We start from the raw sequence: 18,230 nt of genomic DNA, 5'->3' as shown, positions 1-18,230 counted from the left end.
TGAGGTCAAATTCTGACTTGACTTCTGCTTTTGCAGCTCAGTTGTTGTTCTACCTATAAGCAGCCCTTATACTTCCTTTACAGCACAGCTGAGGTTTGCTATTTGCCAGACATAGTAATATATGTATTTATCGAAAAGGTCTGTTTTTGGCTTGTATGCCTACATGTCTGTTTTTTCCCCCCTTGGAAACCCGGGTATTTTAGCACAGAAGAGATGACAGTCATTTATTTATTTTTTGAAAAAACAGACCTTTTGTTTAGTCATTCTTACTGTGCAGTACATTATGTACCCATCGTATACGCTTCTGAACAAAGGTTTGGGGTGATGGATTCATAATAAAAATTACTACATTTATTCAGCAAGGATGCGTTATATTGATCAAATGTGACAGTACAAACATTTTCTGTAACAAGGTTACAGAAGATTCTATTTCAAATAAATGATGTTCGTTTGAATGTTCTATTCATCGAGGGATATTAAAAAGAATAATCACAGTTTCCACAAAAATATTAACTGTTTTGTTTCCATTCTTGAGCACTAAATATTAGAATGATTTCTGAAGAATCATGTGACACTGGAGACTGGCGTAATGGCTGCTGAAAATTAGGATGTACCAACACAAGAATAAATTACATTTTAAAATATATTAAAATAGAAAACTGTTAATTTAGTATTTTTAATTAAAAAAGTTTTACAATATTGCCATTTTACTGTAGATTGTAGGGATGTAATGATATTATCAATATCGTGGTATCACGATAGCAAAACTGTCACGATATGATTTTAAGATGCGTTTTTCTAAGTCTGTTTTCACTGAAGCTTGAGTTTTCCGTCAAAACAAAAGCTTAAAAGTTCAGCATGAATTGCTGACAGCAGTTTAAATGAGTAACGTTACTGCAGTCCAAATTCAAAACATCTCTTTCAAGTGTAAAAATTATGAAAGAAGTATTGTAATTTCCCTGCTGTGCTGTACAGCAAAAATAATATACCTATGATATAGTCATTATATTTATTTAACAGTGCAGTTGTTTTACAATATATGGCTATTACTTTCATAGGAATAACAATAATATGAAATCAAGTCCCCTTTAAAGTTCAGGTACAAGTCAGTTAACTGACTTTTTTCTGACTTAAGCTTTCTTAGGAACATGGGTTGGATCTCTTAATTTTGAACTCTCAAAGTGCATTAGATTGTAGAATTTAACTTTAATATACAAAATAGTTTTTTTTTTTCAAGTCTACTTTTGCATTGTTTTTTTTTTTTAAATGTCACAATAAATATTGTATCATGGACTTCATAATGCAATATTATCGTAACATGAGATTTTGATATTGTTACATACCTAGTTACATCCCTGGCAAGTACAGTCTTGATAAGCATAAAACTTCCTTCCAAAATCTCTTAATGTATTGACTAAAGTATAAAAATGTTCAAAACTGGAAATTGTAAAGGGTTTCCTTTATTAAAATGAACTATTATTACTATTATTATTATTTAGTTCTGTCAATTTGATTAATCATGATTAATTGCGTCCAAAATAAAAGTTTGCATTTACATATGTCTGTGTACTGTCTGTTTAAAGATATATAAATACACACACATACATGTATATATTTAAGACATGTATTTAATATATATGTATATTCATGTATACATGTATGTGTGTAAAAGTAAATACAAACGTATATTATGTAAACGCAAACTTATGCAAACTGTAAACACAAACTTTTGATTTGACAGAGCTTTCATTACTATATTAATATTTACAATTTTAAGTAGTAATTTATTATTGTATATTATCTTGTAGGTCTTGCCATATAAAATCACATTTTGGTTGCATGATTCCAGATAAACAAGCTATGTTTATTTATTGTTTTTTTTTTATTTATTTATTTATTTCCCCCCACAACTGTAAACCAATCCTTCTTTTGTCATGTCTGTGCAGCTGTTTCTGCAAGCCAGGTTTCTCGGGCCAACACTGTGAGGAAGACATCAATGAGTGCGCGTCCAACCCCTGCCAGAACCGAGGCGTCTGCCAAGACCTTGTGAACGGGTAAGTACCATGGCAACACCGAATTGCACTTTTTCCACTCTGTACTGCACCCCCCCCCCCATAAATTGATTATGATGTAGGAGCCCAAGTATCCTCTCTGAACTGTTTGTTTTTACTAGACGGTGTAGACAGAAGACACGTTTGAAAGATGCTGGTATTATTGTCTAAAGTGCTTGGGTTTATAATAAAGGTCCTTTTTCTTTGACATATATAAGCTGCTGGTCTAAACACAAGTGAGAATAGTTCAGCAGGTTCGCATCACGCCTCTATATTGGCTTTCCTGTACTAGATCTTCTCCTCGTTGTGCTTTAATGGGCGCCCCAGGGCCGCTCTTGGTTCAGGCCGACATATGGGCAGAGGAATCCCGAGGCCAATTTGAGTCCTAAATGGTTTGTCTCCACTTTGTCTCCTATCATGTACGGGCTCCCCTGTGATCATCTGCTCCCAGCGTTCCTGCAGAATTGCTTCCGTGTGAGGGATTTCACTTCAGGTGTTTCCGTTTGCTCACAACTTATTCGCTTCCACACAAGTGTACTTTTGACACGTCAGGGCTTGCTTTAGAGGAGATCGTCTCAGCGGAGCTATTTTACCTTGTCCTGTCAGAAGTCGGTGTGTTTGTATGTAGTTTACTGACAATAGTAGTTTACAGATGTTTGCTTTGATACCCCTTGTAGGCTACAGCATGCAGGATGTTGTTCAGGGCTAAGCAGGTCAAGGTTTGGTTCGTTTTCATGGTCCAGATTGCTCCTGCTGGTAGATGTAGTAGTCCAGCAGCAAAGCAAGTTTTTAACATTTAAAATAATCATGTATTCTGACAGAATAATTTTTTTTTGCAAGCAACATATACGTTTCTAGTATTTCATTATATAATTTACTGTGTTTTATTTATTTCCAATTTGCACCCAAGAGCTCTTAAAAATGTTAAAATATTTTTATTTTGGTATCAAAACATGTCAGTTTAACCTGACATGGTGTCTAAAAAACAATGAAATCATTGCATAAAATGGGAACAATTTTACTGTAAAGGCCAATGATATCCATCTACACTGTAAAAAACAAAAAACACAATTTGTTGAGTCAGCTTAAAATAATTTGTTACCTTGCTGCCTTAAAATTTTAAGTTCAGTCAACTTAAATAAGTTTAGTCAACTTGAAATGTTAAGTTGTTCTAAGTTGTACTTAGTTAAACTTAAAAGCAAGGTAGTGACCCAGCTGCCTTAAAATTAAGTTGAATCAACTTAAATATCTAAGTTGTCACTTTTCAAGTTGAATAAACCTTTTCTGAGTTGACTGAACTTAAAATTTTAAGGCAGCCAGGTAACAAATTATTTTACAGTGCAACGCATGTTTATAGACAGTAAACCCAAAGTGCTTTTTTTATTTTATTTTTATTTATTTTTATTTAGGGAACCGTATATGATTCTAAAACAGTGTTTTAGTGCCACGTAAAAAATTTACAAAATCTAAGAATATGAGATTAAAGTCATAATATTTCAAGAATAAAGTAGAAATATTACCAGAATAAACTTAAAATTATGAGAATAAAGTCAAAATATTTAGAGAAAGAAGTTGAAATATTTTGGGAATAAAGTCAAAATTACGAAAACAAAGTCGAAATATTATAAGAATAAAGTCAAAATTTTACAAGAATAATTTCAAAATTATGAGAATAAAGTCTAAATATTTTGAGAATATAGTCGAAGTGTTTTGAGAATGAAGTCAAAATTATGAGAATTAATTTGTAGCAATTATGAGATTAAAGTTATAATATTTTTAGAGCATATTATAGCCTATTGTGCATGCAAATGGCCCGGATTGGGAGCAGCGGAAGATATTCCAGAGTCTCAGCTTTCAAATTCTGTCAGTTTTTAGTGAAATACAAACAGTATGTGTATTAGAATAATGTGTTTTTCATGCTCTTTAATATGGAAAAAAAAGGACAGAATTTGAAAGCTGAGCTGCGTTATATTAAGAGCAACAAAGCACAAAATGATTGCGATTGGGTGGATGGCGCGCCACAATAACGAATGGAAGGCGTTAAATATTATTTCCAATCATTTACTGTATTATACCATAAATAAAACAGCTTGTGAATAGTCACTAATATACCTCAGGAAAGACCACAATATAACTTATGTTAACGAGTTGGAGTCCACTTCAGCCTTTGTTGTTTTTAATTAAATACGTGTGAGGAATGAAAGATTGGATGTCACAGTCGGAGCAGATGGTGAAATTTTCACAAAGAAAACTGTATAATTTATAATAATTAAATGTATGTGTCACTGTAATAATGTGAAAAACACATTATTGCAAAACAGTTCGACACTATTCTTGTAATTTCAACTTTATTCTTGAAATGTTATGACTTTATTTTCATAGTCCTAGATTTTTTTTTACATTGCCCATTTCCACCACTGAATAAAAAAATTAAAAAGTAATTGCGACTTTTTAATTTCACAATTTACACCTTTTTTTTTACAGAATTGCATGATATAAACTCGTAATTATGAGTTATAAAGTCATATTTGCTAGATATAAACTTTTTGTCTCGCAATTGACTTTTTCTCATAATTGTGAGTTTATATCTTGCAATTCTGACTTTAAAAAACACAATTGTAAGTTATGGATTAATTGCACGTCAGAATTTTAAGAATTGTGTGTTTCCCCTCAGAACTGGACTTTAAAACTCACAATTGCAAGATAATATCACAAAAAAAGTCAGAATTGCGAAATACAAACAAGTAGTTCTGAGAAAAAAGTCTGAATTGTGAGTTTGCATCTCGCTTTTTTTTTTTTTTTTCTTTTTTTATTCAGTGGTGGAAACGGGCCTCCATAGATTCGTGAGTTAAAGTTAATAATTAAATAAAATTACAGTTAAAATAAATAATAAATAAATAACAAAGTTTGAGAATCCCTGATACAGACCAGCACGGTATGTTCTCATGTGAATCGCCACTAACAGTGTTTTGCTGTGCTTACTTGGGTTGCAGTTTGCTGTCAGATCTGATGTAGGTAATGCTGCCCTATCTTTTGAAAGAACACGCAAAGTCTGCATTTCTTTGACATTATGGGTATTTATGGGTTTCAAAACATCTTAAAGTTATAGCTTGTTTTTTTTGTTTTTTTAATAGTACAATAAACACACTTATTTCCAAAGATCAAGGAAAAATCTTTTTAAAGATATAATGTGCTAATCCCAGCAGAACATACTGTACAGAATTAAGAGAAAATATAAAAAAGAACACTAAAGTGAACAAAACAAGCCAGCCAAAAATCACAGCGTGATGCAAAATGGCCTATAAAATGTAAATATATTCTACAAGAGATCCCTTCCATCACAGAACCACTGAACTGGCCAAGTCCTCACTGATTAGACAGGTGACAGGATATTTGAAACCGAGTCAGCTTGTCAGTCATTTTGTCCGATGATAGCAGCAGCCAAAGTCATGATTAACAGACACACTTCAGATCTTTTTGCTGTCAATCAGAGTTTTCCTTGTTTGTCAGTTTTCCTAAAAACACTCCATGCAGATATGGTACCATTTTGTTTGGCAGACGTCTGTGTCACAGCCAAGGATTAAAAAAAAAAAAAAAAAGATTTGGCTAATAATGCTATTTTTGTGCACCTCCAGTTTCCAGTGTAACTGTGTCCCCGGATATTTTGGAACGCTTTGCAACCTGGACATAAACGAATGTGAAGCTTCCCCCCTGCCTTCATGACTCTGTGTGCATCAACAAACCTGGGGGATTCATATGTGTCTGCCGTACTGGCTTCTCAGGTACGTCCCCCTTCGGCCAGAGCCCGAGACACAAAATCAATGAGAGAAACCAGGGCTTATCGTGTCTACACGAGCTGCGTTCCCCAGCCTGACAGATTCTCAGTGGAAAGAACACACAAATAGCTCATCAGCACATTTACCACTTTAATTAGATCGCACACTTCCACCAATATCTACACACACACACATGCACAGATTCACCTTGAGTTAACTAAACACCTCCTCCTCATCCTCTGCATTTTAATCAAGTGCTTCCTCGTCTCCTCAGTCCTATTTTCCTCTTTCCCCAGGGTGATCTCATCCTTATTCGTGGGCATTCATTCATTTTTGTATGTTTGGATAAGCACTGAATTGTAACATTGTGTCAACATATTGAAAGTGTCTGAAATGTAAACACTTTATAAACATACAGTCTTTATGAATCTTATGAAAACTGGTCTGAACTTGACAGCTGAGCAAGTTTAGTACATCCCGGCTAATATATCCTGGCTGTTGTTTATTAGTAAATGATGGAAGATCATTTACTAATAAAGGGTCTTTAATTCTTTTTAATGGCAAATTGATTTGCGAATGAAATCCAGATGGGATTTTTTTTTTTTTTTTTTAAAGTAAAGTTTGCACTCTGTATACTGTAAAACGTGGTAAACTAAAATTGTTACCGTAAGGGCCTATTTATTCCTGGCCTGTCCCTTTAAAATTCTATTAGTTTATGTACCCTAATGTGTTTAGTTTAATTCAGTGATTTTTTTTTTTTTTTTTTTTTTTTTTTTTTTTTTTTTTTTGGCTTTAATAATGTTATTCTTTTCTTGATTAAAATTATTTAATTTAGATGTTAGCCTATTTATTTATTTATTTTAGGTAATTTGTTTTTCGGTATATCTGTTAATTTAATTAGCATACACTACCGTTCAAATGTTTGAGGTCAGCAAGCATTTGTAGTTAAGAAATTAACACTTGTATTCAGCAAGGATGTATTAAGGGATCAAATCAGCATATTAGAATAATTTTCTAAGTAATGATGCTGAAAATTCAGCTTTATCGTCAAAGGAAATATTCATATTTTAAAATGCATTAAAATAGAGAAGTTATTTTAATTTGTAATAATATTTTAAAATATTCCTGTTTTTACTATATTTTCAATCAAATAAATGCAGCCTTGACTGGGGGAAAAAATTATGTGTGTGTACTGTGCATATTTATTATGTATGTATAAATACACATATGTATACACATATACTTGTATAGAATTTATATTATATTTAAATATTTTATATATAAATCTAACATATTTTTCATGAATACATACATGTATGTATGTGTATTTATATATACATAATAAATATACACAGTACACACACGTATAATATGTACATAAACTTTTATTTTTAATGTGATTAATCGTAATTAATCATTTTGCAGCCCTAAAAAGTATTACATGTATATTTTTCTTTTTTTATAAAAAACAAAAAAAAACCTTTTGGGAAAAATTTTACATTTGCACCTTTGTACTTACTGTACGTATGGTGCTTTACAGTTTAGAAGCGGTAATACATTGACATTGTATATGTCGGTATCTGTTGTATCTAAACGCATGTGTGCTAAAGCCGCAGTTTATGTACAAACATCTACAAACACTAAGATCCTTGTGCTGCTAGCCCACTTATCAATGCTGTTTTAAAAAAAAAAAAGTGTAATCTCAATCGCCATCAGCCGGCTTGAAGATTAATTTCATTTGTCTTTTGTATTGTATCATCAATTTATCCTCATCCTGCTGAGGGGAAAGAAGGAAATCTCAGAGGCACGGAAACTCCTGGGAGAGCTCAGCCTGACACACAGGCCCTAATTCCCACAGAAACCTCTTTTATTATCAGGCCCCACTCTGCCTTGCACTAGTCATTACTTTCCTCTCAGCTCTGAGCTCATCTGAGGAATCGGACGCGTCCCCCCGAGAGCTCAGGCTGGAGGATATATTCTGGATTGGTTCAACCAACTGGGGCTCAAAGGAAATATTTGCCCTAATAAGACATGTAACGGCATTGCAACTTCTTGAAGGCGGAATCAAAGATACAAAAGGCAATATGCGGCAGCCTGCCATCCGACGTGTCTCTGTGGCTGATCTGCGGCAAAATGATTTTTAAATTGAAATGGTGTGTTGCTCGGGCACGCTGTATTATGTGCCTCGTTCGGTGAAATTACGTTATTTGTGATTTCGCTGGGATCTAGTAAGTGTCTCCGTCTTTGTGAGCGGCAGCTTTGCATGAAAAAGGCAGAGAAAGTTGATAAAATGTCTATCTGTTAAATTATTTGATGATGTAGCATCTAAAGCTAGGAAACCTACATGACAGCTATTCATTCATACCACTTTATTCGAAAAAGAATCAAGATTATATATTTATTACCTGATGAAAAATGTTCATCACAATATTTCATTTAAATCTGTGCCCAGTGGATGTTTTTTGCTAGTGCTGGGTAAAAAAAAAAATACAAAAATACAGATTTCTCGAATCGATTCTCATTTTTACGAAATGATCTCGATTCTTAAAACCCAAGAATCGATTAGTCTAGCCTGTTTTCAGTTAATGAATGGAACATTGTAGCTTTGCGCTTTGTTACTTTTGATATGAAACAAGATCTCAGATTACAAATTCTGTACATTTTATTACAGTTTTCTAACAGTAAATGTTTTGTTGCTGTTAAATGTGGAGTAACAGATGGCTGTAGTGCCTCAGTTCAGAAGCCGCAACACGAAGTGCATGTGAACTAACCATCTCCTCCGCTTTAACCAGTTTCAGCACAAAATAAACATGAATGAACATTCAAAGGTATGTTAAAAGAAAGAGTACAACTGACTGAAATTTATATCCTATTTCATGTAATCAGTCAATCAGTATTTCAACCGTGGAAAGACATCAATATAACAGTTTGTAAACAATGTCACATAACATCACATTTACCGCAAAAAAAAAAAAAATCAGTACCCATAAACTCGTTAGTCAGCTAAAAAAAAAGAACTCTAGGGAGGAGCATTTTGCTAAATGCACCATTAACATATTCATTTAAATAAATCAGTCAAGTTTTTATGACAGCCACAATTTTAATGTTTATATTAAAAAAAAATTGGAGTGGAAATATAATTATATAATCATAACTTTATTATTATAAAAGCTTCATTATAAAACGGATAGTTCTGGTCCTTGATTCTGATTGCTTGAGCTGCATTCGAAGCTGTTGTAAATTACTCCACAAACATACACCTTTGTTTACGTTTGTTTGTTGCACGGCAACCACTTTGTTGCAACCACAACTGTTTCTGAGGAACTGCATTGTTTGGTAGAAGAAAAAAGTAATAAGCCCCAAGAAGCCATGGTTTACAGTGAATTTATAACAGCTAAGGGACGCTTTGCGTTAGGCACGACGCAAAGCTGTTGTAAATTCACTGTAAACCACGGCTTCACAGGGCTTATTGCTTTTATAAAACGGTTATTCCATATGCGTAGTAAGGTTTCACAAAATAAAACAGAGCAAAGAAAGTATCATGATATTAATGAAAAATATTATTCTTCCACCAAACAATGTAGTTGTGGTTGTGGTTGCAACAGAGTGGTTGCCGACCAACACACAAATGTAAATAAAGGGTGTATGTGGAGTAATTTACAACAGCTTCGAACACGGCTCAACCAATCAGAATCAAGGACCGGAACTATCTGTTTTATAATATTGGTTTTATTAATATCATTACATTTTATTTGCTCTGTTTTATTTTAAAGCAATAAACCCCAAGAAGCATTGACGTGAAGCAGAGTGCCCAAAACCCACTTGGCTGTTATAAATTTACTGTAAACCACAGCTTCATGGGGCTTATTGCTTTTGTAAAATGGTTATTCCATATGCGTAATAAGGTTTCACAAAATAAAACAGAGCAAATAAAGTGTAATGATGTTAATAAAAACATTATGCTTCTGGCAAACAATGTAGCTCCTCAGAAACAGTTGTGGTTGCAACAAAGTGGTTGCCGAGCAACACACAAACGTAAACAAAGGTGTATGTTAGTAGTGTAATTTACAACAGCTTTGAACACGGCTCAACCAATCAGAATCAAAGACTGGAACTACCCGTTTTATAATGTGAAACGTTACTACATATATGAAATAACAGTTTTCTAAAAGCAATAAGCCCCGTGAAGCTGTGGTTTTAAGTGAATTTATAACAGCTAAGGGGGTTTTAACAACGCTCTTTAGCTGTTATAAATTTACTGTACACCATGGCTTCTTGGGGCTTATTACTTTGAATGTAATTAAAGTATTTGTATACCAATCAGTTTATTTTAACCTTCAGTATTATATTAATGTTGTACCAACTGACTCTCATGTATTTTTTACAGCGTTAGATGAGACATTTTTTTTTCCTTGAGAAAATTTAGCATGTACTGTACCTGATATATCCAAAAGAATCGATATTGAATCCAATCGAATTGAATTGCAAATTTGTGAATCAGAATCCAATCAAACCATGAAATTTGTCAAAACCCAGTCCTACAGTATTTTTTTTTTTTGCAGCATTGAGCTGTGTTATCCAATCAAATGTGTCTTGAGCGCCTGATTTGAAATTGCAGATCCAAGACCTTTAAATAAGTCTGTTTGGCCTATTAGTAACAGCACCCTGTCATAATGAACTAAGATGTATTGCATTTTAGACCGTGTTGGGAAGGTTACTTTGGAAATCTAATAGGTTACAGATTACAAGTTACTTGATTTAAAATGTAATAAGTAGTGTAACTTTTCAATTACTTTATTAAAGTAATGTAACTTATTACTTACTCTAAATTTCTAATTTTTTCAACTGTTAATCATTTTGAAACATTTAAACCAGGCAGAGTTAACCTTACAGTAGCGTTCAACACTGATTACTGTCAGACTTTCAAAATCCTTTATCACTTGAATTAAGATTCTAATAAGTAAGGGATAACATACATCTTTATTTTGCGATAACAACTGGCTGAATGTACATTATCCCTCTTATTACACAGCTGTGTCAAAATGATTAGACACGAAACACTGATCTGAGTTGAAATATTTGAACGCAAAGCTTCCATGAAGAAATCAGTTGCTAGCAAATGGCAAGTTCAAACTAAACATTTTAGGGATACAGTGCAGTCATACCAGTTTTCTTACAACATTTCACCACATAAATAATTAAGTAGTAGTACTAGTTTGTTAGTTATCTTATAATCCATTACAGTGTACAAAAAAAAAAAAATGGCAGCAACTGCGTTTGTATGAAACAATAGAGCAAGTCCACGATACCAGGATAGCAGAATTAAGAAATTGTACACATAATATTGAATTAAGCTTTAATATTTTATTAGCTAACAAAATGCAAAGCTTCCGCCAAGAAAAATTATCAAGCATATAGCACTGACTTTTTTTTTTTTACTTATATTTTTGGGCTTTTTATGCCTTTTATTGTTATAGGACAGTAGAGAGATGACAGGAAAGAGCTGGGAGGAGAGAGGGGAGCGGGATCGGCAAAGGATCTCGAGACGGGAATCGAACTCGGGTCACCGTGAGTGCAGTTGTGCTGTATGTCATAACAAGATCATAATATAAATAACATCATAACAAGAAATAGCTATGATACTGGGTTTGAAATCAAGTGTTTGCATAGTTATGACAGAAAACACTAGCATCTAACAATGCCTTGGAAAAAACAATCTTAAAAAATAAAGTTTATGCATAAACCCAAATAGGAAATAAAACAGTTATCGAATAAGCATGTGTCCTGTTCTGTGTCCTAAACTCCTGAAACATTGGTGTCTCATTTTAGAGCAGTTAATGCAATTTAAAAGAAGTCAATTAAATCTGTAAGTGGGGGTGGGTGTGTGAAAAAATTCAGATGTAATCCCCTTTGTAATCACTGGCATTTTTCAAAAGTAACTATAATTTAATTACATATTTTTTCTCAGTAACTGTAACTAATTACAATTACATTTATTTTGTAATTAAATTACGTAGTTCCGTTACATGTAACTAGTTACTCACCAACACTGATTTTAGATGTATAATGTATATAAAAATCATGACATGCAATTTTCCCAAGAGGACTGTGAGTGCCATATTAATAAGTGTTTTATTTTTCATCATTAAAATCTGTCAAAATGCCTTGCAGTTAAATAAAATAAAATGAAATGTGTCAATGCATAAATAACATTTAAAATACAGCAGTTATGATTTTCTGATAATTATTCAGCCTATTCTTGCTCTGAAACTGCAAAGCACTTGTGATTACTAGAGATTCACAGCTCTTTCTCTCCTAGTTTATCTTCTATAGTGTTTATTTCTCATTTTCAGACTTTTTTTTTCTATAGTGGCTTTCTTTGCATTGCTCTAGTTCTTCCTTTTTTTGGTCTCTTGAATAGAAAATCTGATAACTCGCTGTGGGTTTGAGAAGTTCCTGCAGAGAGGAGTAATTGAGGAGTGGAGGAGAAGATTATATGGTCTTTTCTCTCCTCTCAGATGAGTACAGTGAGCACCCTTAAGAAAGCCAACATTAGGATTAACCCAACAGCTTTATAATCTCTCCCCTGCTTGGCTTCTCATATTCTACAAAGTCTGATAGGATGGCGCATTATTTGTCAAATCAGACAAGGAAATGCCGATTAAGAGGGTTTTGTATAATCTCATTAGGAGCGCTGACAGTGTAAATGTATTGTCTGTGAAGTGAGGCTAGTGTGCACTTCCTTACAATCTACAGTGTTGATGCTGTCGTACGAAGCAGGGAGATACGAAGTACTTGATTGATTGGCTGACTACGAACAGCATGTCGTGACTGAATATCAAAAACCCCGGGTTCGTGTTTAGGGTTAATAAGATTTTTACAGTTAATTCATACCCAGTCGATACACTGACACTTTGTTGTTTCTGTGGATGACTATCCGCAGGGAAATAAATTCATTATGGCTTAACCAGGAGGTCAATATGAAGGGAATTAACAACGGTCCGTGAATGAGCAATTGGGAAAAACACTTTAATTAGAAGATGTTAATGATCTGTCTCATTGTTATGTTTTAGTTCCATTTATTTACTTACGTTGCCTTCAAGACAAACAAAAACACTTCAGCGTGAAGAGCAGCGCTAAGTAAGAAAGGTTGAAAACTTCTTTAGTGAGGCGCACCACGGTTAGATGTTTGTTTTCTCGCTGGCCGTGTATGGAGCAGTGAGTAATTGAAATAAAGCTTTAATTTATTGTCAGTGCATGACCTGAACTGCGACTGATGGCGTCGCTTTCGCCCGAAGTGACTGAATTATTTGTGTCATCAAGCGTGAATTAAGTTTACATTCCTGTAATATCAGCGTATGATTCATAATGTTTCAAAGATCGCTTTTGCTCTTTATTTAGATGTCTCGGGGCTTTTGGAAATGGTTCCATTTGTTTGTGTAGTTACAGGGAGGAAGAATAATGGCTGTCTGCTCTTTAGTATCGCAGCTCTTTGGCTCTCGTTTTTATCTCCGTCATTTGTCAACCTGTCCCTGGGTGTCTACGGAGTCTTACTCTCCTCCGGATTTTACAGGCTCTTCTCAGCTTATTGAATTTACAGCTGTTTTCCAGGTAAATTATGACCTATTAGGGTGTTTGTTACTGAACCTTTTTGTAGTGGATTTTGCGTCATTCAGCTTGGTCATAAATCGAGGTTAGAGAATAATGCACTCTTTACCCAGTAACATACAAAACCACATTTAGAAATACACAAATTATACAAATAGAATAAAAGTCGACATACCTGGGCTCCAAAAATACAAGAAATTAATAACAGATTATCAGATAGGTGACATTTCAAGCATGCAGGCTGTTCATCGGTGCCAACTTATTTTATTTTTATGATAATCTTTTTGTCAAGCACACTTTTTGAGAGATTGAGAGTTGTGTGCTTTTGGTTTTGCTGATTTTAGAAATATCCTGCAAGTTGAAGAACCTGAAATGACCACTATTGGGGCTAAAACACGACACAATATGATATATAAAAATAAAAATAAAAATAATAAAAATATTTATAAAAATAAAAAATCATTTAAATTTGGTGTTTTTCACACAAAAGTGTTGTATGATTTCAGAAGATTTGAAAAATAGTGCATAAATTGTTTGAAATAGGACTTACCATGAGTAGATAATCATTTTTTTTTATTTTGCAAGATCTATGCAAATACTAAACCAGTACAAAAATGTTGTTTATATACTTTTTAAGTACCTAAAATGACCACTACTGGCACTAAAACACGACACAATGTGACACCATAAAAATAAAAAAATTTTTTTTTTTAAATTTGGTGTTTTTCGCACAAAAGTGTTGTATGACTTTAGAAGACTTGAGAAATAGCACATAAATTGTTTGAAATAAGACTTGCCACAAGTATAAGACTCGCACTTGTTTTATTTTGCGAGAATTAATCTCTTTTTTTTTTGTTCCTTTTTTTATACTTATACACATTTATTTTCTATAATTAGACTAGTAGAACACAATGCTACTAATGTCAAGGTCCTTGAATGCCTCCAAAATGGTTACGGAGGTTAAATTTTGGATTTCAAAAAAATTTTTGAATACTTTTAGAATTATGTTTTGGCATAAAAAACTACATTTCTGCTGGCTGATTTAAAGGAGGCCTATCATGCCCCCTTTTTACAAGTATCGGGTGATTGTGTCTGTGACGTTTCAACTCAAAATACCCAACAGATCATTTATTATATAATTTTGAAAATGCCTGTTTTTCCTCTCTTTAAATGCAAATGAGCTGCTGCTCCCCGCCCTCTTTTCCAGAATAGGGCTGTGCCTTTACAGCTCATGTCTCAGATACTCTGCCAAAAACATCTTTTTGGCTTTGATTATCTTGTCTGTCGCGCTGAAATCATGTGTTTTAAACCATAGTAGTTTAAACTTATGATATACAGTTTTCTGAGCGCGCACATCCAAAGCACACGCATAGAAAGCGGCTGTCACACGGCGTGTGAGTACTAAAGTTCTCATTCATGTCTTATTGTGCTTAAACTGTCAAAAACACACACGTTTGTTAAAAACACACAAGTTTCAAAAGCAGTCAGTTATGTCTGTAAAGGTCAACACCTGGGAAAGAAATCACGTTTATATTAGATCTGTGTGGCAGCAGCGTAATATACAGTAAATAAATCAATAAATCCACTGCTCTCTTGTCTCCTTTGAGGCTGGGACTCTAAATAGTGTTCTGTGCTCGTCTGTGCAGCCAACGACAGAACTGTTAGCACGCCATGGCGTTAGAACTGGTACACCATTGTCGCTTGTGAAAACAAAAAGACGGTGCCGTGGGTGGAAACATGTAGATTAAGGTAATATTATAATAAGATCTCTTTTCTACGTCACAGGGTGAGTGAAATCTGAGCGGCTCGGGGGTTTTTTTTTCATGCTTGCGGAAAAAGGCTTACCAAAAGGCTTGTCCTTTTTCACGTTTTCTGGGTTGGTAGATGCAATGGGGACCCGATTATCGCACTTAAACACAGAAAAAGTCTGATTTTTATGAAATGTCACCTTTAAAGGTTGAAAGAAAATTCTTTGAAGATGTGCTTTTCAACCTTTATTAAAGATTTTATTAACCACTTTAAACTTCATCTATGTTAAGAAAATTAAACTTGCTTTTCCTCTCCTATTTTTTTTCTTTAGCATTTTGGTTTGGGTTTTGCAAAAATGTACCACATTATTTTTATACAAGTACCTTTGTGTTTTTTCACCTTTGTATCTGACATGCTGTTAAATAAATCCATCACCTTGATTTCCAAGAATTTCTAAATAGTGAATGTAATGTATTTATATGCCGTTATTTTGTTTTTCCGAAAGGTAAATGGTGCGAGCTGAACGTTGATGAGTGCAAATCTAATCCATGCCGAAACAAAGGGAGGTGCATCGACGGTCTTAATGGTTACCAGTGTGTGTGCTCCAGAGGTTTCATGGGCTATCACTGCGAGAGAAACACTGATGAGTGCTCATCCAACCCCTGTGTTCATGGGAGGTACATTAACCTTGCTGAGCTGTAACGATGTGTATTTCAAGCTCTGTGATTGAGAGCTTTGTAAATGGCCATCACATCCATTCTGAAAGAGACGGTACCTGTGAGTCTTTTAAAAGCGAAATGTGCTCGCAATGCTTCTTGCCAACTCGCTCTCAATTAGCTGTTTGGCAGTCTGGTACTCAGTAAACACAACATAATTAGTCATTACCAGCTGTTTCTTGGACTTTGAGCATCTAACCAAGTTACAGTAATAATTTGATTTTACATAAAGTGCTAATGCCTTAAATAGTCACAGTTTGGGTTTTTCCAGAACAGATTTTTCCCTCGGGAACCGTACTTGGGGAAACATCTCAGCTCTGACATTTTGAAGTGTTTATATGTTGTAGACTGCATATTTTTAGTAATAATAAGGAATATAAAAGGACTCAACAATAAGGATACTTTTTTCTACACATTTGATCAAAAATACAGTAAAAACAGTAGTATTGTGAAATGTTATTTACATTTTTTTTTAATTAACACTTTTTCATTTGACTATAATTTAAAATGATTTTTTTTTTTTTCCTGTAGAAATCAATCTGTACTGATTTGATGCTTAAAAAAATATTCTTTCAAGCATCAAATCATTCCAAATGATTCCAAGCCTTTGGCCACTAGTCAATATATCAAGTTGGAATAATATTCAATAAATCAGACAAAACCAAAAGTTTACAATTGTAAGGCATAAAAACACTTATATGTGACCCTGGACCACAAAACCAGTCTTAAGTAGCACGGGTATATTTGTAGCAATAGCCAACAATACATTGTATGGGCCAAAATTATCAATATTTATGCCAAAAATCATTAGGATATTAAGTAAATATCATGTTCCATGAAGATATTTTGTAAATTTCCTACCATAAATAGATCAAAACTTAATTTTTGATTTGTAATATGCATTGCTAAGAACTTCATTTGGACAACTTTAAAGGTGATTTTCTCAATATTTAGATTTTTTTTGCACCCTCAGAATCCAGATTTGTATCTCGGCCAAATATTGTCCTGTTCTAACAAAAAAATACGTAAATGGAAAGCTTATTTATTATTTTAAAAACTGACCCTTATGACTGGTTTTGTGGTCCAAGGTTAAATATGTGATGAATTAATGTCTGTGCTGGCTTGTCAAAACTTCCATGCTGGCCCTGTACCATCTTTATTGTTGAGCCCTGTAAAATCTAGAAATCAAAGGGGACAGAGTTCATGCAGATAAACATGCACAGGTTTATAAATAGATGCATCTTTAAATTTTATAATGCCATTATACTGCTTATGAGTTTTTAGGATGGATAAAAGATACGGGTTGTCACCCGACATTAGCTGTTAAACCGGGAAATGAGCTGTTTAATCACAGCCTAGTAAATGTTGCACTTGCACATTAATTAACCATCAATGTGACTTTATCAAGACAGCAGGAGTGAGAGAGTTGCAGTAGCATGTGCAACGTGACTTACAAACATTTATAAAATGAACTGACTATATATCATTTACAAGACCCTCACTTATGAAAATCATTTATACAAGCTTGTTGTTTTATTAGTCCTGCCGTTCTGGTGTGTTTATATACTGTACAGTAAAGCCTCTGTCAGAAATCACCGTGCAGGTAAATGTGGTTGAGGTTGCAGCTTCATCGACATGTAAAATCATCTCTCATAAATCATAAATAATGAATGCAGAATTTGCACATGTCAGGGCACATAAACAATCTCTTTTGTCATTGCAGCTGCCTGGATGAAATTGATGCATACAGCTGTCAGTGTGAGGTTGGATGGACCGGTCACAGATGTGAGATCAACATTAATGTAAGCATGTTCTTTTGGAGATTCTCAGGTTGTCACTGCATCTTGTAAGTTATCAGAGCGTGAGTTATTGTTGTGTATAGTGTGTGTGAGTCTGTGTATGTATGTATTTATTTAAAGGGGTCATCGAATGCCCATTTTCCACAAGTTGATATGATTCTTTAGGGTCTTAATGAAAAGTCTATAATATACTTTGGTTAAAAATTCTCAATGGTTGTGTAAAACAACACCCTTTTTACATTGCCAAAATCAGCTCTGCAAAAATCATCTCATTCTGGTCAAGGCTGCTTTAAATGCAAATGAGCTCTGCTCGCTCCGCCCCTCTCTTCTCTCTGTGGAGAGACGAGCCTGTTTACTTTAGCCGCATTTAGCCGTATTTAGCGCTAAACTTGCTAACTAGCACATTATTAGGAAAGGCGAACGCAAAGATTCATGTCATGTCATGTCAATCAACTATTGTGGGAGTGGCCTCTTTTGGTGTGACGCCACAACGACAGGCATCTGAGAATGGCTCGATTTGAAAAAGGGAAT

The 18,230-nt window shown here is 34.1% G+C and overlaps 1 protein-coding gene across 1 annotated transcript in view; it reads left to right on the top strand.

The window, feature by feature from the left end:
* Positions 1–18,230, top strand: part of eys (eyes shut homolog) — a 254,763-nt gene that overhangs the window by 116,322 nt on the left and 120,211 nt on the right. Inside the window, 5 exon segments of the mRNA XM_051126527.1 lie at positions 1,947–2,054; positions 5,687–5,759; positions 5,761–5,833; positions 15,690–15,861; positions 17,624–17,702. Coding sequence (XP_050982484.1) covers positions 1,947–2,054; positions 5,687–5,759; positions 5,761–5,833; positions 15,690–15,861; positions 17,624–17,702 — 505 coding nt within the window.

The sequence above is a fragment of the Labeo rohita genome, chromosome 13, assembly GCF_022985175.1.
Source record: "Labeo rohita strain BAU-BD-2019 chromosome 13, IGBB_LRoh.1.0, whole genome shotgun sequence".
In the NCBI taxonomy this organism is placed as follows: Eukaryota; Metazoa; Chordata; class Actinopteri; order Cypriniformes; family Cyprinidae; genus Labeo; species Labeo rohita.
This window is presented reverse-complemented; position numbering and strand designations above follow the sequence as displayed.